Raw genomic sequence first — 18,666 nt, forward strand, 5'->3', positions numbered from 1 at the left:
TGTTGTTTAATGTTTAATAAGCTTAATTTAAATGCTTAAAATTTTATTTTTCAATGTGGTAAATTTAACAGTAGTTCAATATTTCATTTTGCTGGTTGAGATTTTAAGATAGTCTTTCAATATAATTAAATGAAAAATTATGTGTGTCGAAAGATGTACAGTTTGAGGTGGACATTTTTAGTACTAGATAGGTATTAATTGTTAATTGAATCAGTTGTCTGCTAAATGTCTACTAATTGTTGAAAATATTGAATAATTTATCATAGTTATTTTAAATGTTAACTCTTTTTAAAGTGTTTAAAGCACAATTGTGCATCAAATAAAAAAAATAAAATAAGTATCTCTGTATTGGTCACTGAATATATATTAATAATAAATAGCATAATGTATTTACATTTAAAATCTAAATAAAATATATTTTAAGGATTTGAAAATACATAGTATAAACACAGAGTTCTCCCTGGGAATAAAAAAAACTTCCTCGCAGAAACGGCACTTTGAGTTTTGGAAGGGCACTCACTTAACACTGTAAAAATCTATCAAAATGTGTAATATTATAAACTGAATTTGATTTTCAATTCTTATACTATTTTATGCGTACATTTCAAAAAATAATTTTCCCTCATTATCTAAAGAGGAGAAAAATTTGTAGTTTATGAATAATAATTAAAGCCTTAGAATTAAGGCATAAATTTTTAAAAAAAAAGTAAACTAAAAAATTTTTTTTTGATAAACAGCTCGAAAGATTTTTCTATAATTTATACTGAAAATTATATAAACATTTAAAGGTGCATATTTTTTAAAAAAAGGTATTCATTTCAAAATAATTTTAAAATGACTTAAAAATTTATTAATATACCTTTCTGAAAAATAGAAGAACCTATAAATATTTAACCAATTGAGAATAATCCTAAAAAAGTAAATATTTGTAATTGCAATCAGAATTAAACCTATAAACAATGATAAATTTTGTATGCAATTATTATTTTAACAGTTGAATAATTTTTCTTAAAAACGAAATCTGAATAAAAAAGCAGTGTTATTAAAGAATAGCGGCCTATCTTTACAAAAAGGGCGCATTTACAGGGATTAAAAGGATGAGATACCCTTTTAAAAATGCTTAGGGAGAACACTGTAAAATTATAAAATAAATTCTAATTTTTAACACAAGCATTAAATAAAGTCGAAAAAATATAATTTACAATTTTTCTTACAATTACTGGTGCTGCAAATCATAGAAGTAAAATAATGTTTTGCGAAATTATAAAAACAATAACATATATAATTATAAAAGTTCTTTAAATTGATTTGTTCATGCGCTTTAGGCAAAAAGAAATAATTAAATTATGGTAATTTTGTTTATTTTTTTATTGCCTTTTTAATGGAAATTAAAAATCATAATTTAACTTTATTTTGCTAAATCAATTCAAAGGAATGGAAATGAATACATATCAAGTATCATTTAGAGATTTTAATGATATGAATATGATATTTTTTTGTCTATCTTTATTATCTTTTTAATGTAGTATGAGAAATTTGTTCAAGTTTAGAGAATAAATTGCATATAAATTTTTAAGTATAGTAATAAATCAAAAATAAAATATTTTTCTAGCCTGAATTTCTTCTTAAATGATAATGGAAAATATTTTTCTTCAATTTTCAATTACAACTTCAACGTTCTCAAAATAAAATAAACAAACTTCGATTCAATTTCTTTTGCCAATTAATCTTTGAGTGAAGTAATAAATCAAAAATGTATTTTTCTAATCTAAATTTCCTTTTAAAAGATATTGAAAACGATTTTATTTTCAAACCATTTTATTTTTTCAACTTGAAATCAGTATCAAATAAACAATTTAATTTATTTACATCAACAGTAAAGTTTTTTCTCTCCTTAAATTTATTTTTTTTAATAATATTTCTGTAGTTTAAATTTCATCTTATAAGATAAGAAAAAAAAATATTTCTTCAATTTTACCCTATTTCAACTAGAAATATTCTCAAAATAAAATAAACAACAATTCCATTCTTTTTCAACAATAATAAAAAGTTTATTTTTGTCAAAATGGTTAAAATGTAATTTTTTGAATACAATTTAAACACATGAAAAAAAATCTTTCACCACACTATAGTTTTATTCAAAAAAGAAAGAAATTCACTGCACAATTAATTCATTGTCAAATAGGACTTTAGATTTGCTTAAGATTCTTACACTGTAATTTTTGCTTTGCAAATTTTTATTAGAGTATGAGAGTATGTGCATTAATGTGTTAGAGTACTATTAGAACACATATCATAGATTAACTATAAACGACCATCTTTGCATGTTCCTTATTTCATATGTATTTTAAAATATGTCATCATCTTTGCCATCGTAAAATGTGATCATTTAGGAAACATTATTTATTTCATATAATTGCATGAATGGAGTATATTATTGTTGTATGTTGATTGTACAAAATGTAATTTAAAGTTTTGTGTGAAAGTTTAGAAATATTTAACAAGTTCAAAAGTGTAAATAAATACAAGTACATATTGAAAAGCTTTTTTTTTTTTACTTTTGTTCTTTTAATATTCAACTAAATAATGTTTCATAGTTAAAGTATTAAAATTGAAAACAGTTTTAATTGCTGCACAATTTCTAAAATATAGAAATTTATTAAAATTTGTTGGTTGAATTATCAATAATATGTTCAACACTGTTAAGATTTACCAGTTGTTTTAGAAAGTGCTGTACATAGCTTTCACTGCATTCCATTGTATTTAAGCCTAGCAGTTAAATAAATATTATAATATTGTTTTAGATATGTTTCAAGGTGATAATTTATTAATTCCTCTTATCATATTTCTAGTTTTAGAATGAAACAATTTTAAAAGCTTTGAGTTGTAGCTACGCTTTTTTTGTAGTAATCTAGATTTTTGTCATAACACACAATATTTAAGCATTATTCAGCATGGAGCTCAGGGGATTAAAAAAATATTATTACTGGTTAAATTCAAACATAGTGAAAAATAATTTAAACATAAAAAACTATTGTTATAATTTAATTTTTCATTTTAGATATGTCTCAAGGTCTCTATTGCTATTTAAACATTTATTATAAACATAGATTATAACATTTATTATATGCATACATTATTAAATAATAAATGTTATATTATACGTTTTATATGAGTGAGACTATGAAACAGAAACTATGGAAGTAAATGGTGAAAATATAAATATTGTCAATATTGTATATATAAATATTGTATATACAACTCATACTTTAAATTCCTTTAAGTACAAAGAATATATTCATAATAATATTGTAAGTATTAATATAGTAAAAGGAATAACTATTCACACACAAGGGTATTGAAAATTTATTATGAATGATGGGTTAGTTTGCAGCTCATAGCATAACTTTTTAAATGGTAGGATAATGCTTTATAGAGCTACTCACATTTATTTGAACAATATTTGCATTTTAGAACAGCAACTGCAGAAATTTCAGATTTGCACAAGGAGTGAGAACCCTTAAGGTTTTGTGACTTATGACATGATAGTAGACATCCAAAACTCTATTAAATCAATACGAGAAAATTTGGCTTTTCAGGCCGTCGGGGGGGGGGGGGCACACCACATATAGAATATGTAATAGTAACATTTCATTTTTAGTAGTATCTTCATTTTTATATTCAAAGCGGTAATAAATCTTATACTTTTTTTAAATTCTTGGATTTATAAATTTAATTTGATTACCACTAATTGCAAATAAATCAATCTTATTATAAGAGCAAATTATAGAAATGAAAATGAGCTAAGTCATAGAAATTGTAAAAAGCTAATTTTATGTACAATTGCATTTTAATCAGTCTTTCACTGCCACTTAGGAAATACTTCTTCGGAGTTAAAGTTGGAGCTCATCTGCTATAAGATACCAAAATGAATTGTCTGTAGGCTGGAGGAGTTTGACAGTTGGAGAGTAAAATGTGTTTAATGAGTGGTCTCATAACTTTTCTCTTCTGAAGTAGCAGATTACTTTTAAAATTGAAATCATGGACACGAAAGTATAAGAATTTTTTTATCAATAGGAATTAAAACATGGGGAAATTATTGAACATCCGCATCAGTCGACATCCTATGTAGTCCTTAATAACTATAACAGTTAACGAACTGATATTACAACTTTGATTAAATAGTATATTTAATATAAAATTTATTTTACATATTTTACAAAAATACTTATTCATTTTGAGTTCCATTACTTTCAGCATTGTTTTCATCATCAGATGATTCGTTTTGTGTTTCTATTTTCTGAAATATACAATAAATTAATTATTATTAAGTAGCTTTACTTTAAATATACAGATAAATCATTCTATAGCATGCATGTTTTAATTTTGCAACTGAACTTTTAAAATTTTTTATAATAAAATGTTAATTTTAAAACTTGAGTAAGGTTTCGATGGTGGGTATCATGGATACAAAACCTTATCATGTGCAGTTGTCGTACAATTTGGGAAATATGTGTTTAGATCTGTTAATGTTTAAAGCAAATCATTTATTTGTTTACAATAAAAAAGTTGATTTAAACTTCAGACAATATTTTTTTTGACATAATAAGATTTTTAAATTATTGCAGCTTAAAATAAAGTTCGTTACAGCAGAGTCATAGTTCATATCATTCTCAATTATTGAAAGGAATTAGGAACAGAAAGATGTAATTTGTCTAATTTATTACTTCTTAGCAGGAGGTTCATTTAATTTAATGTTAGTTCTCAAATACAACACTATGAAATAACACTCACCAGAAAATTTAGACTTAAAAAAAATTAAGTAATTAATAAAATTTTATGATAAAACAGCAGCAAAAATTTAAGCTTAAACAGGATTCCTGCTCAATTTCAGAAAAAAAATTCCCTGACTTTTCTAGGTACATCAAGTAAATTTTAACAAAAATCCAGATCATATCTAATCAATACCATGTGCAATAATTTCAACGGAAAACTTAATTTTTGTTTATTTGTTATACTCTGCCAAATATCAGATTTTGTGAGTAAAAACATATCATTGAATGAGGATGGAAACATGTCAGTGTGACTAAAATGTGAAATTTATAAAACAAATAATTGTAATATATGTTGGAATTATACTCATCATTATAAAAAACAACTTTTACTGATTGATTATTATTTTTTCTTAATTAATTTAGAATCATTTGAAAGGTACACAAATATTTATACTACTTGGAAGTTTACAGCTTTGAATGATAAATTTTAAAAATACTTCTTATTTTAATTTCTTTTCTTAGAAAGTATGTAACCAATTTCCTTAACTTTTTGTATTTCATCATTTTAAAAAAACACAGTTTAAAATGAGGTAAAATTTACATATCTTATAATTCAAAGAATTTTTTATTGTTATTAAAATAAATAAAAATAATAAATAATTTTAAATTATATTTTGCATGAAATTATCATTGCATAAACAAGTTTTTAAATTGTGTTCAATCCGATTTTTTAGTTGTTTAAATAGTTTTATCGATGTTACTAACTATGCAAAAAGTGAAATTAATATTCAGACTTTCTAAATTTTGCGCTGTCTTCTGATTAAAATATTGGGACCATATTTTTCAGATAGCAGTAACTCCCTACCCATTTTAAAAATCAAAAATCCAAATCTGTCAAAACAAAGTACGTGTTTTCACAAATAGTACATTTTTTTTGGTCTGACTTCATAACTTAATACTCCTTCATATTTAATTGTATAACTCAATACTCTGCGAAGTTTAAGCATCATATTTAAAATAAGACCCTTGGACCAATAAGATTACATCTTATGATTATGATCGTGGGAATTGGATCACTATACCCAAAGTTACTCAGGTGTTAAGTTATTTATACTGTGTATTGTACATTTGTATATAATTTTAGAACCTAATAAACTTAAACAAAAAAAAGCAGCAAATAATTCGAGTATAAAAAATGCATTATTAAAATTAGCAGAGAGAATACTTACTAGCTTCATCAAATCTACAAGTTTAAAACTATCTTCTCCTGTGCTTATGTCTATAATGTCTGTGGGGACAGCGTAACTACTCAGTGTTCTAGGTTGTACCCCATAATTATCTTCTACGCATCTAAACTCAGGATATTCCTAAAATAGATCAACAAAATCTTTATTATTTGCAGGGCATGATTTAGAAATCCGGAGACCCTAGGCACAGAACTGGCCTTAATGGTCCTTAAATTTGTTTGTTATTCACTGGAAAATGCCTTTAAACCAGTTACAACTTAAGTAAATTATGCTTTATTAGTAAATTTGCGCATATATTTATTTCAGTTTTTGTTAACTCATAATTCTAACAGACAATTCTTATGTAAAAACACACACAAAAAATATTTAAAGTTTTCCGGGGCCTCCAGATATGTGTGGGCCCCTGGGCTTCATGATAAATCAAGCCCTGATTGACTGGAGATTATAACCAACAATAATAGCACTTAGATTTCAGAAAAGAATGACAAGAATCAAACTATTTATATGATATGAAAATAATAAAATTGGGCCTCTATTATTTTTTTCTATTTTAAAAATATATTTTATCTTCTATTTTTCAATGAGAGTTGTTGTTCAATAAATAAATAAATTGTTAAAAAAAAAATCAAACATAAACATACATACTGTAATGTTGCATTCTATGCATGCTTTGACAATATTTTAAGTACCCCTTTTAGTAGACATTACTGTACTACTTAGTAGATGATTTAGAGGTTAAAAAAACCATCAGATATTTATTTGAAAATAATCAAAGTATTTCAATTATCATTTGTGCAAATATTGGGTTGAGCATGTGATTTTAGATTGTTGCACAATTTCAGAATACATTTTGGACGAGACTGGTTCTCCTGCTTTTAATTTAATTTTTGATAGCTGAAAGATCAGCAAAAAAAAAAAAAAAAAAAAAAAAAAAAAAAAAAAAAAATAGCGCAATCAAGGATATTGAAATTTCCTACACCTTTGTTTCTAGTGGTTGTATCATATCTTAACTATAACAGCAGCATAGAAGTTCTACTAGTTATTGATTGTGAAACATCAATATTTCCTAACATATTCTTAATAATCACAATGTTGATCAGCACTAGTTGGGAACCAGATGAAGATGGAGAAAAAATAATGTTATCTATATTATAATAGGGTTCACACTCAATTTCAGAAAAAAAATTGCCTGACTTGTCCAGGTATATCAGGAAGATTTCAATGAAAATCCAGACAATATTTTATCTATACCATGCAAATTTCAATCAGAATTTTTTTTATTTGCAAAGTAAAATATTCACATGATAGATTAAGAATAGAAACATGGAATTTTATAAGATAATTTTAATAGATGTTAAAACTATTTAACTCGAATCTCAATAACTGATTACTGTTACTGAAAATTCAAAGACTGGTTATTTTGCAGGTATAATATAGAAATTTTAAAGGTTTTTTTTTCAAATAAAAAATCCTCTTTCCCTGCTTAATGGAGTTAAAATAAAATTGTGTGACAATTCCAGGTTTTCCCTGCCAGTGGGAGCCCTGTTATGAATACATATCAGACTTTAGACACAGTTTTAAAATCACCTACATCATTTTCATCAACTGAGGTAAGATCAGAATTTAGTTCTTCCCAAGTAAATAGTAAGGAATCTGTAACTTTTCCAAAAGGATTGAAGTCGATCAATATAACTTTACCCTATAAAATACATTTAAAACATTAATCTTAGCACATCAATCTTACATCATCATCAATCTTAAAACATTAATCTTAGTACATAGATCTTACATCATCATCAATCTTACATCAATCTAAAGTAACTCATTTTAAAATTGTCATAGTTGCCAAGTCAGTCAATAATCAACATTAAAGCTATTTTTCTCATGCATTTTTATGACTTTTTTTCAGCATTTATAAAAAATTGACTCTTGATTATTAATTTTTTTTATCACTACTAAGAAAGAAAATAAAAAAAAATATTATTTCAAATTTATTTAAAAGCAAGATAAAATCATTCTTTCAGTAGTTTTTTAATAACTTATTCTAACTTGCCACAATCCCTAAGCCATTCAGTAACCTAATAAAGAAATATTACTTCTATAAACATCCAAATTTATTTATAATGTCATGAGAAATACATTTCATAGATTTTTTTTTAAAATTCATGATTACCACTGTATTATTATTAACTTGAAATTAGTCAATGTCACTTCAGTGGCAAATACCGTAAATAAACCATATATGTAACATTTGTACCGAAATGGTCATATAAATTAGATTATAAAACTTCTGTCATATTATGAAGTAAATTTAGATATCGTTAGAATAAAAAAATACACGCCTAAATGTTTAACCCCGCTTGCACTCGCCCACTTCACATCACTGTCAGAAAATCAAGGCCGTTACTTTAAAAACCTTCAAATTAGAAAGTTAGGTATTACTAGCTCTCTCATGAGTTGATCTTCATTATGTACTGCTATGGCAGTAACCACATTATTTTTCTTTGTGTAAATAGTTTTTCTTATATTATTTTTGTTTAATAAATGCATAATCAAAACAAAACAATTTACTTAATATCTACAACACACAGGCATTAATAAAATAATACAAAAATATAATGATAAAATAATGTAACAAATGATTTAGAACAGTGAGAAATGCAAGAAGAAAAAACTTAAATCAATTTCTTAAATCTATCTAATAATTATTTAAGTAACTAATGTTCTCAATATTTGTAGCTTTATCTTTCATTTACATTTTTTAATTAAAGTTTTGCGATAAAAAAGAGACATAATTTGCATACCTTTTTCTTCCGATAAACATCATAAATATCTGAAACAAGTAAAATAATATAATAAATCAGTTTAAATAAAATATTTGAAATCATTTTTTATAGTAATAAAATGTTTGTAATCATTTTGTAAAATAAAATTAATTTACTTATTTATTTTAAGACATTTAATCCATCTCTTAATTTTCTTTGAAAAAAAAAAAAAAAAAAAAAAGAACTAAAGAATAAACACCTAATGCAAGAGCATAATGATAATCAGTGATAAAATTTAATGAATTTTTTTTAACTTAGCTCACAAGATTTAAAATTAAAAAGTTTGTAAAATTTCTGTATCATAAATAGTGTAATAAATGTAATAGTGTAGTAGTAATAATGTAGTAGTGTTCTGTGTAATAAATTCAACAAAAAAAATTACAATTAAAAAAAAAACTCACAATTTGGCAGAGGAAATTTAAACTGTACTTTCTCAGTAAAAAATGTCACAAGATCTTCCAGTATTTCTGCCTTATGTAAATTTATATGCTCAAAGAAAGCACTATGTTCTCGTTGACAAACACCTGAAATTATTTCATATTAATATTGAGTATTCCCTTTTATTATTTTAATGGGAAATTCAATACAGCATATATAACAGCAGAATATAAATGAAACAGTAGTGTAACACTATAATCTAAACATTTCTTAACCGAAATATAATCTTTAATAGAAAATTAAATTTAATTTTCATTTACGATTCCGCACTATCATAAATAAAATTAATAAGCAATGCTTAAAAATAGATTTTTGATAATTATAACAGATTTTTATGATCGGTGACAAAAATCGGTGACACAAATTAACAATAAAGAAAAGGAGAAAAAGTGTAAAAAATAAAATTAAAATAAACTATTTAAAACTAAGAAAACTATTATAACAAAATACAAAACAATTAACTATTTAAATTAAATTTTTTTTGCGTGAAACAAAGAAATGTATGTTTCAATTTTATAAGCACAATAAACAAACAAATGAATTACTTGATTAAAAACTTCCTTCTCTTCAAAAATGTATAAATAGGAAATGACAGTTGACATGTTTCAGGCGCTCAAAAATCGATGCCTGTTTTTAGGTGCTTGATGTCTGTTTTTAAGTGCTCGATGTCTGTTTTTAAGCGCTTGAAACATGTTGCCTATTATTTGCTATTTATGTATGACTGTTTCAGTTTCTTGGGATTATTTATTTTAAACAAATATATCATCTTTAAATTCTTAAAACAGAGGTATTAAAAAAGATTTTTATTTACCAATAAGTTTATTTTCTTTAACGAAACATCTGAATTCTCCTGAAGTGTCGATGTCAATCCACTTTCTTAAAACAAGAAATAGCGGAATGTTTTTCTGTTCTATTTCTGATAAACTTTGATCTTGTATGAAGTCATCACAAAGATTATATCTTCAAACAATAAATAAATATAAAGGAGTGATAATAATTTCAATAGAAATATGAACAAATAAATAAATTGAAAATATAAACTTTTTTGGAAAGAAAAAAAGAATGCTATCAAAATTAAAATATTAAAGTTACTTAAGGTAATTGTAACTATTGAAGCCTATGTGAAGAAGAGAGGATGCAACATTGCAAAAAAATAATGAAAAAAAAAAACAATAGAATCTCAATTAAATGAACTTAAACAATGATGTGCTATAGTGAGTTGAATACCTGGTAATTACAGAAAGTATCAAAAGCCTCTAAATCATTAATTCTTTAAAATTAGAACAAATAAAATTAAAGAAAGAAAAGCTTTAAAGTGATTACTAATGTGGGGCTCACTTCATCATGTATTTGTAATACTTATTTAAATATTCAAGCATTGTAAAAATTCTATTTTAATAGGGATTCTTTTTTGAAAACTTGATCAATTTTAGGGAATTTTCTAAAATGTACAAAAACCAGGAAAAACTGGCAAAATCCAGCAGTCTATAGGTAAATCCAGTAGAGTTGGCAGCTATGAGATTAGAAAATTTTTTAAGAAATAGCATACAACACCTTATGTTTATGTAAGTTATATAAAATGACATTATGCTTTTTATTCATTGTTTTAAACATAAGAAGCCTGGTTCTTATTAATACAAAAGATGGCCATAAAACGAATTCACAAAGTTTGTAGGCTTCAAACAAATTTTATAAAGTGTTTAATGATTCAATATTGTATAACTGAATGTTATACAATATTGAATCTAACTATAATTGAACTATAAAATTTTTATTTACAAAAGCATGCATTTAATATTACTTTTAATCTACAACATTAAACCAATATTAGCAAACTCTAAAAAAATGTAAAGAAAATAATAAAAGATTCAATTAAATAAAGTGCATATAAAAAAGTGCATAAACAAGGAAATTCAACTCAACTATAATCAACAGATTCTAATAATTGTAGTTAATTATTAAAATTTACACATCAATTAATAATATAGTTTAGTAATAAGTAAAAAGTTTAATATAATAATAATAGTTATGTCTATTCAAAAGAAAAGTTTAAACCTTGCCGCATGTTTTTGACAAATTTTGATTAGAAAAACACGAACATTAAAACAAAATATTTGCATTCTATGAAAAAATCCATAAAAAAATCAGTTTAATAATTGCTTAACTTTAACATACTTAATTTATATTAATAAAATGAAGAGTTTATCGATTTGAGTCTTTCTAATGACTCAACAGTTTGTGTACATCCTGAAATTTGGACAGAGGGTGAAAAGGGAAATTTTAGCCACTATCCTAAAAATCGTTCAAAAATTAAATTCCTTTAGGAGATACATAGAGAGAGAGAAAAAAATTTAAATTCCTTTGGGAGAGACATGAGAGAGAGAGAGAAAAATTTCAATTACTTTGGGAGAGACATATAGAGAGAGAAACTTCAATTACTTTGGGAGAGAGAGAAACTGCAGATGATTCTGTCCCCCCCCCCTAAATATTTTAAAGATAACACCAGTGGTAATTTTTTCTAGCTTTTAGCTATCATTAAAAAAGGAGTTTAATGAACGTTCTTTAATATTTAATTATTGTTTATTATGTCAGGTAAACTTAATGATCAATGTGAACGGAACAGCATAGGCAGACTACGACAGCAAATTAGTATTCCTAAAGTTATCTGAAACCATGTGTTTAGTTCGCTTATAGCTCTGTTTTTAAAGGTGTTTTGACAAAACTAAACAACTTAAAGTCAATAGTACTTTAGCTAAGAGAGGAGTTAGGGGATCAAAGATTTTTTGGCACGGGGTTCTTGATTGACAGTGGCAAAGTACTAAAGAAAATCTCTTGATTGTGTTAAATTTTGACTATCGCTATTAAATTTTGTTGGCTTCAAGTAGCAGCCTCGTGCTAAATGATATCGAAAAAAAGTTCATCTTTATTTTGATAGGATGAATTGCTAAAAACACGTTTCGCCTAATCTAAAAATTAAAGTCACTAAGGGGAAAATATAATAATAAAAAACATTGGAATTGTTTAAGCTTTATTAGTTGTATTGGTACCTTTTAATTACCATTAATATACCTTTTAATTTTGGGCATGATTTTCAGCATTGTTTCAGTAGTAATTTATAGATTTTTTTTCTTTATTTTTATATCTCGTACAGGTATTCTGCTAGCAAGAAATAAGTATAACCTTGAATTTTTATTTTCCCAACTGAATTTCTTTCTGGTTGAAATGTTTGAAGCATTTTGATTCAGATTAAGATAAGTTCAGAATTTAAATTACTGTGATATTTCTATTGGCTTTTAAAATTGAAACACTAAATATTTTTTTAACAATGCAATATTAAATTTTTTTTGACATAAAATTATTACAAATTAAGCATATGGTAACAATATTGAAATAATAAATAAAAAAAGTGGGGATTATATATTTTATCAAGAGGATGTCATATGGTAGAATAATATTTTTGTCACAAATTCTTTTTTTCTTCATTACTAATTTAAAATTTAGAAAAAGTGAGTTCAGACAAACTTAGAGTAAGCAACGAAATTTCAAATACTGAAAAGAAAATTTAAAAATACACAAATGAAAATAAATTATGAGATGATAACTTAGGATTAAGCAAGGGAGAAGTTCTCTTCTAATAATTTGTCAGCATTTTAATATTTTGAAGTATTCTTTTAGCAATTGAAACTTCATGACAAACTCTAGGTTCACCTGAACTTACTTTTTCTTTCTTTTAAATTAGTAATAAAAGAGAAAGAGAATTTGCGACGAAAATTTTCTTCCGCTGTATGGCCTCCTCTTAAGGGAAAGCTGAGAGCATACTTTATTAAAAAATTACTCAAGTTGTAGCTCCAAATTTTGCCCAATCTATGCACTATCCATGATGAGTCAGATTTCAAAATTTTTAAGTGAAGATTTAATTTTCAGTGTAAAAATTTATCATTTTTTAGAAATTCATGTTTTTAGGAAATGAATGGTTTTTATGCTATTACTACATGAAAATTTAAAAAAAGTCTCACAATCAAGTATATAATTCAGAAATTTCTGTTTTATATTTTAAGATAACCCCAAAAATATACATAATTTATCAACAAATTTCAACGTTTTGAATGATAATCAATCCAAATTGCAGCATATTTATGCCAGTAATTTAAATATCATTGCTAACAAAAACAAACATTAAGACAAAATAAAAATGAATTAAATAATTTTGATTGAACAAAAAGAAAGGTATAACATTGAATGTGTATAAAGTTTAAGAATATTTCATTTATGTACTAAGGAAAAAAAAAACTTACGGTTGTGTGATATCGTGAATGATAAAATTTGAACTTTTTAATAATAAGTAGATGTCTGAAATGGATGTACAGCAGCAGCTATAGTTAAATCCCATCCAAGATGCATCCTTAGGACTGCTCCAGTTCAATTTCGGAAATACTTTTCCACCTAAGCTCTCTATTGCATTTTCAATACTTTGATCAAACTCAGGAAAGTAAGGAGCCTATTAATTTAAAGTTCATTTTTAGAAAGTAGAGAAATAACTATTTAAATATTACTTAAATTCTTACGCTGTTATATGAAATAGTGATTTTTAGAGAACAGTGTGCTATTTTTAATAATATATATTCTTAACTCTTCTAAAATAGTTAAAAATCTTTTACAAACGTAGCAAAAAGTTAATTCTGCTTACTGAAATATAGCTGTCAATATAAAATTCTCCTTGATAGTCAGGCTTTAATAGTTTTCACAAATTTCAAAGAAACAAATACAGTCCTTGCCCCATATTAAAATCACATTTAAGAGGAAATTTGATTTTACAAAGTTGCTGATTTTATAAACTGGCATATCTACAATTATAAAGCAGCTGATTTTTATAAGCTAATATACCTACAAACCTACAATTTGAGAAAAAATAAGTTTCAAAGTAAAACCTAACTAATACATTAAAACCTGAATTAATTATCATATTTAATTTTATTACAACTGTTTTAATTCACATTTTTTAATTAATTAGATTTTGCATTTTTAAAAAAAAATGTACAGAAGGGTCTTGAAATTAAAGAAAGGAAGTAAATTTATTTAAGTTTTTTAAACCTTTACTATTATCTCCTCTTCGCTCTAAAGTGCATCTTAGAGCATAAAGTGGTTTGATTATTGATGTAGCATTTAGAGGCTAAAACACCAACTTTAAGTTTTTAAAGCGTAACTCTTCGATTGCCAGATGCACAGAGCAATTGCCTAAAAGTAGAATAATTTTTTCCTCTTTCAGATCCTAATCCTATTCAAGATGGAATTCTTTTAAAAAATACTTGATTTAATCAATGCTGTATAGCTATGTGCATAATTAACTATCAAGTTTTTTTTAACTCCTTTGATGCAACAAGGTTTTTTGCTCTTTTCTGCCACTAGAGGAGTTTTGCTCAAATTTCCTATCATATTGCATGAATCTTTGTTTCAACTTTTCTACTCATTAGTTAAATCATTTTTAAAGAGTGATGTAAGTTTTGGAAATGCAGATAAAATAATCCTGTTTCATCAAAATTAAATATTTGTTCAAGTCAGAGTTGGCCATACATCCTTTAATCAGTGTTGGTCATACATCCTTTATCCAATCCTCAGCTGATGTAGAATCTGTAAATTGCTTTTCACCATGAAGTTTATGATAAACAATGTTGTTGAAGTCTTTTCACCTAATTAACCATTCATCTCTTTTTTTTAAAGACAGAATCTCCAAACAGATTAGAAAATTTCTGCATTTTCTGATATTAGATTGAACGCAAAAGGGGAATTTTACAATCACAAGCTTTTTTGGGCCATTCCAGCAAAGCAGTTGATCAAAAGAAATAGAAAGCATAAATTAAGAAGTTTGAATTTATTTTGATTTTCCTTCACGTTTATGTTTTCTTAATAGATTGCCATTCTATTTCACGTCATCGACTATTTCCCCTACCCCTCTGTTTTAGAATATTAAACAGAGCTGTTTAAGAAATCTCTAATTTAAGCATTGCTTCCTGTTGATTACAATTAGTTAAATTAATCATAGTTTTGTAAAGTTTCAAATTTATCTTTGACATTCAAATCTAATCTATCTTTGACATTCAAATCTCACCATTTAGGCAAGTTGCTAAGAAACAAATTTAAATTAATGTAAAAATGTACGGCCCACATTTATTTACAGCTGGAACATAAAAACATTAGTGGCAACTTGTTAAAACAATCCTATTCTGCCGGTTTGATATTTCTTATCAGTGACAGTTTACCTTGTTTAAGTAATTCATGCTCATTGATAATGAATGATGAGAGGTATTCAATAACTTTCTTTGTTTCTACAGTTTTCATTTGGATTCTTTTACACTCTCCTTTTCCTATGTCATTATTTTTAAACTAAAATAATTCAATTTCTCCAAAAAGTTCAAACGACGTTTGTAGTTTTGTTCTTTTTTTAAATCTATTATGGCAAATATGAATTCATTATTTATATATTATCCCCCCTTTCAAAATTTGAGAAGAAAGAAAATCATAAGCAAACCAGGCCCGTAACCTCATTCGTTTGTTCATGAGCGGCAGACAAGATTTTAGCATCCATAAGATACACAAGTTTTAAAACTTAAGAAAATAAAAACTGAAAGAGAAAGCAGGTTCATTTTTTAAAACATTTCAATAAATTTTTTGATTTTGTGGAAAGGTGCTAATGATTATTAAAAGATGGTTTTAATATGCTTTGATATTATAATGGTTCAGATCTTGTAAATTTGTTTTTAAAAAATGGCAAATTTTACAATCCAGTGATTTTGTTAGTGATGGGCACTGTAATTATGTCAACAGGCATTTTACAATAAATGTATTTTTTTGGGGGGGGGGGGTGCAGGAGCAAGGAAGATAATTAAAAATAATACTTCAAATAACAGAAAACAATTAAGATAAAATAGATAATAAATCTTATAAATATACTCATTAAAAAGCGATATTGCTAAAAAATTAAAACCTGGTCACTGCAATATACTTATTTCAAAACTTTATATAAAAACTCTCAATCAAACCTCAGGTTCAGCCTCATCAGTATCTTCTTCCCATGTTTCCTAAAATAACATTTGAAAATACAATTTAGTAAATAATATAAGTTTGTAATATACATGATTAATATTAAAAAACAAAAATAATAGCACAAAATTACCTCTTCATCACTTAAATCACTATCATTGGTGGAAACTACATGAGAAACATTGGTACTAAAATATAAAAAAAAATCAAAATTTATCAAATTTCTTTAATTTAATAAAATATGCTTTTATAAAAAAGTATTTTCAAAATAAAGTCTGTTTTTGAAACTAACAGATTCCAGCATTGATTGTTCAAAAATTTTACCAGCACTTGAAAAAAAAATTTAATTTATGTCATTTTGTGAAGAAACACAGAAACTCCTGATGCTAATAATAAAGAAGAAAAGGAGGATTAGTTACAGTTTGGGAAAAACACCTAGAAAATGATGTTTATTCAATCAGTTCATTAAAATGCTGAGTGCAGAAGTGCAAAATAAAATCGATGAAGATGAAACAAAACCACAACTAGAGGCAACATTTGCAAAAGGCCTCAAAGCCTTTGAAATAATAAGAGAATTTATGTATTCACACTAATTTACAGAAAAAGATTTGCAATTTGAAACAAATGCCAGAAATGTATTGTTTATATTAAGAAAAAAAGAGTGTGTTCAAACCAAAATTTCTATACTATAACTTTTGAAGTGTAAATATTTTTGCAGTAAGAACATAATTTTCTCATTTTAATTTTTATACCTATTGTATTAGTTTACAAGTCCATTACTTCTTTATTACTTTTTTCAAGTCATTATTTTGTATTTTATTAGTCATTATTTTACATTTATGCTGTTCTTCATTCATTGTTTTGCCATATCTATCATTCCCCAAAGAAAATATTGACCAAGATTCTACAGTACAATAATTTTCCTTCTAAATCTAAGCAGAATTTTTCTATTCAAAGTGAATAGAGTAGAGAACAACAGAAATATTACAGGTTAAGTTATTAAAAATTTGTGCTAAGTATTCTTAGAATTAACATTTATGAAACTAATTTAAACAGTACTTTGGTAAAAAAGATCAAATTTAAAATGAGAATTAAGCTAAGTAAGTATTGATGAATCACCAAGAGGTAAGAAAAACAGCTCGTTTTCTGTAGGTAATTATAACTACAATTACTTTTAAAAAATATAGTTAACTACAATTACTTATACATACTGATACAAATACATTTTTTTTAAAAAATGCAGTGACTACAAACACTTTTCAAAACATATTCACAGCTAATTTAAAAGACGAATTTTTCTGGAAGATTTAATTTACATTCATGCTCAAAATTAAAAAAAACTATTAATTAAAGAAAATTATGTTTTCAGCTGGATAGAAACACATTTTTATTTCTTCATTAAAAAAAGATTGTATAGTTAAAAATTGTTACATTTTTGACAACATTGCCCGGCAATGATAATGAATGGAAAAACAATTTTTTGTTTTGTATTATAAAAACAAATTATTTTTTCTTACCTTTTTGGCAAAATAATTCCATCTGCCAAAATGTATTTAATGAAATCATCAGGAAGGGGCAGAATAATGCTGAAATATTTTAATAATTTTAATATATATTTTTAACAAAATGTTAAGAATACTCAAATCATATACATCTAGATTTTATTTAAAAATAGTAATTATTTCCCCGAAATTAAGGATAGTATAAAGTGTATCGTCCTAGTTGATGAGAAGTTTTTGTTTAAAAAACCTTAATAACTTTACCAATAGAAACTAAGAAAAAAGATAAAGTAAGTAAGAAACTAAGTAATAATGAATTTTTGTTTTCTAATTTCCATACAAACAGTCATGTATGACGGATCTTTGATCAAAGTTGAACTATCTTCTTTTGAATTGATCATTTGATTGTAAGATTACTATTTATTTGCTTACAATTATCATCACTTAATTCAATAAATAATTTATTTTATGGAGCAATGTTTAAGCATAAGTTAAGTTTATGCGCAATTAAGTATATAATTTAGGCTATGTATTAACTTTTTTTTACTGAAATAAAAAGTACAATACCTTTTTACAGACACATTTTTAAAATTATTATACCAATTTTGAAAACTACACTGTTCTACTTCTTCGATTTTCATTGTCTGTTTGCAATGTTATGGAATAATATAATTAAAATTGAATAGCACAAAGTCAGTTCTGACTTCACAAATGTAAGTCGTCCAGTAGAAAATCTAATGTTTAGAAAAAGCTCATGATAAAAAGCATGTTTTTGTGAGCTTCGCAATATTTTAAATTTTTATTTTATTGACACAGGGTCATAATTAATGATCTACATGCGAGA

At 25.4% G+C, this 18,666-nt stretch overlaps 1 protein-coding gene across 1 annotated transcript; it reads right to left on the reverse strand.

Moving 5' to 3' along the window:
• Nucleotides 1-3,348: 3,348 nt before the first annotated feature.
• On the reverse strand, nucleotides 3,349-18,648 carry LOC107449662 (translation initiation factor eIF2 assembly protein). Its single transcript, XM_043051564.3, has 11 exons — nucleotides 18,390-18,648; nucleotides 17,841-17,909; nucleotides 16,457-16,511; nucleotides 16,323-16,361; nucleotides 13,581-13,783; nucleotides 10,097-10,245; nucleotides 9,249-9,371; nucleotides 8,827-8,855; nucleotides 7,614-7,721; nucleotides 6,005-6,142; nucleotides 3,349-4,300 (listed from the first exon to the last, which is right to left on the reverse strand). Exons 1-11 carry the CDS (start codon nucleotides 18,461-18,463, stop codon nucleotides 4,229-4,231), a joined length of 1,059 nt encoding a protein of 352 aa, XP_042907498.2. The 5' UTR covers nucleotides 18,464-18,648; the 3' UTR covers nucleotides 3,349-4,228.
• Between the last annotated feature and the right edge of the window lie 18 nt (nucleotides 18,649-18,666).

Source organism: Parasteatoda tepidariorum, chromosome 8 (assembly GCF_982258835.1).
Source record: "Parasteatoda tepidariorum strain Cologne lab strain chromosome 8, Ptep-v5.0, whole genome shotgun sequence".
Lineage (NCBI taxonomy): Eukaryota > Metazoa > Arthropoda > Arachnida > Araneae > Theridiidae > Parasteatoda > Parasteatoda tepidariorum.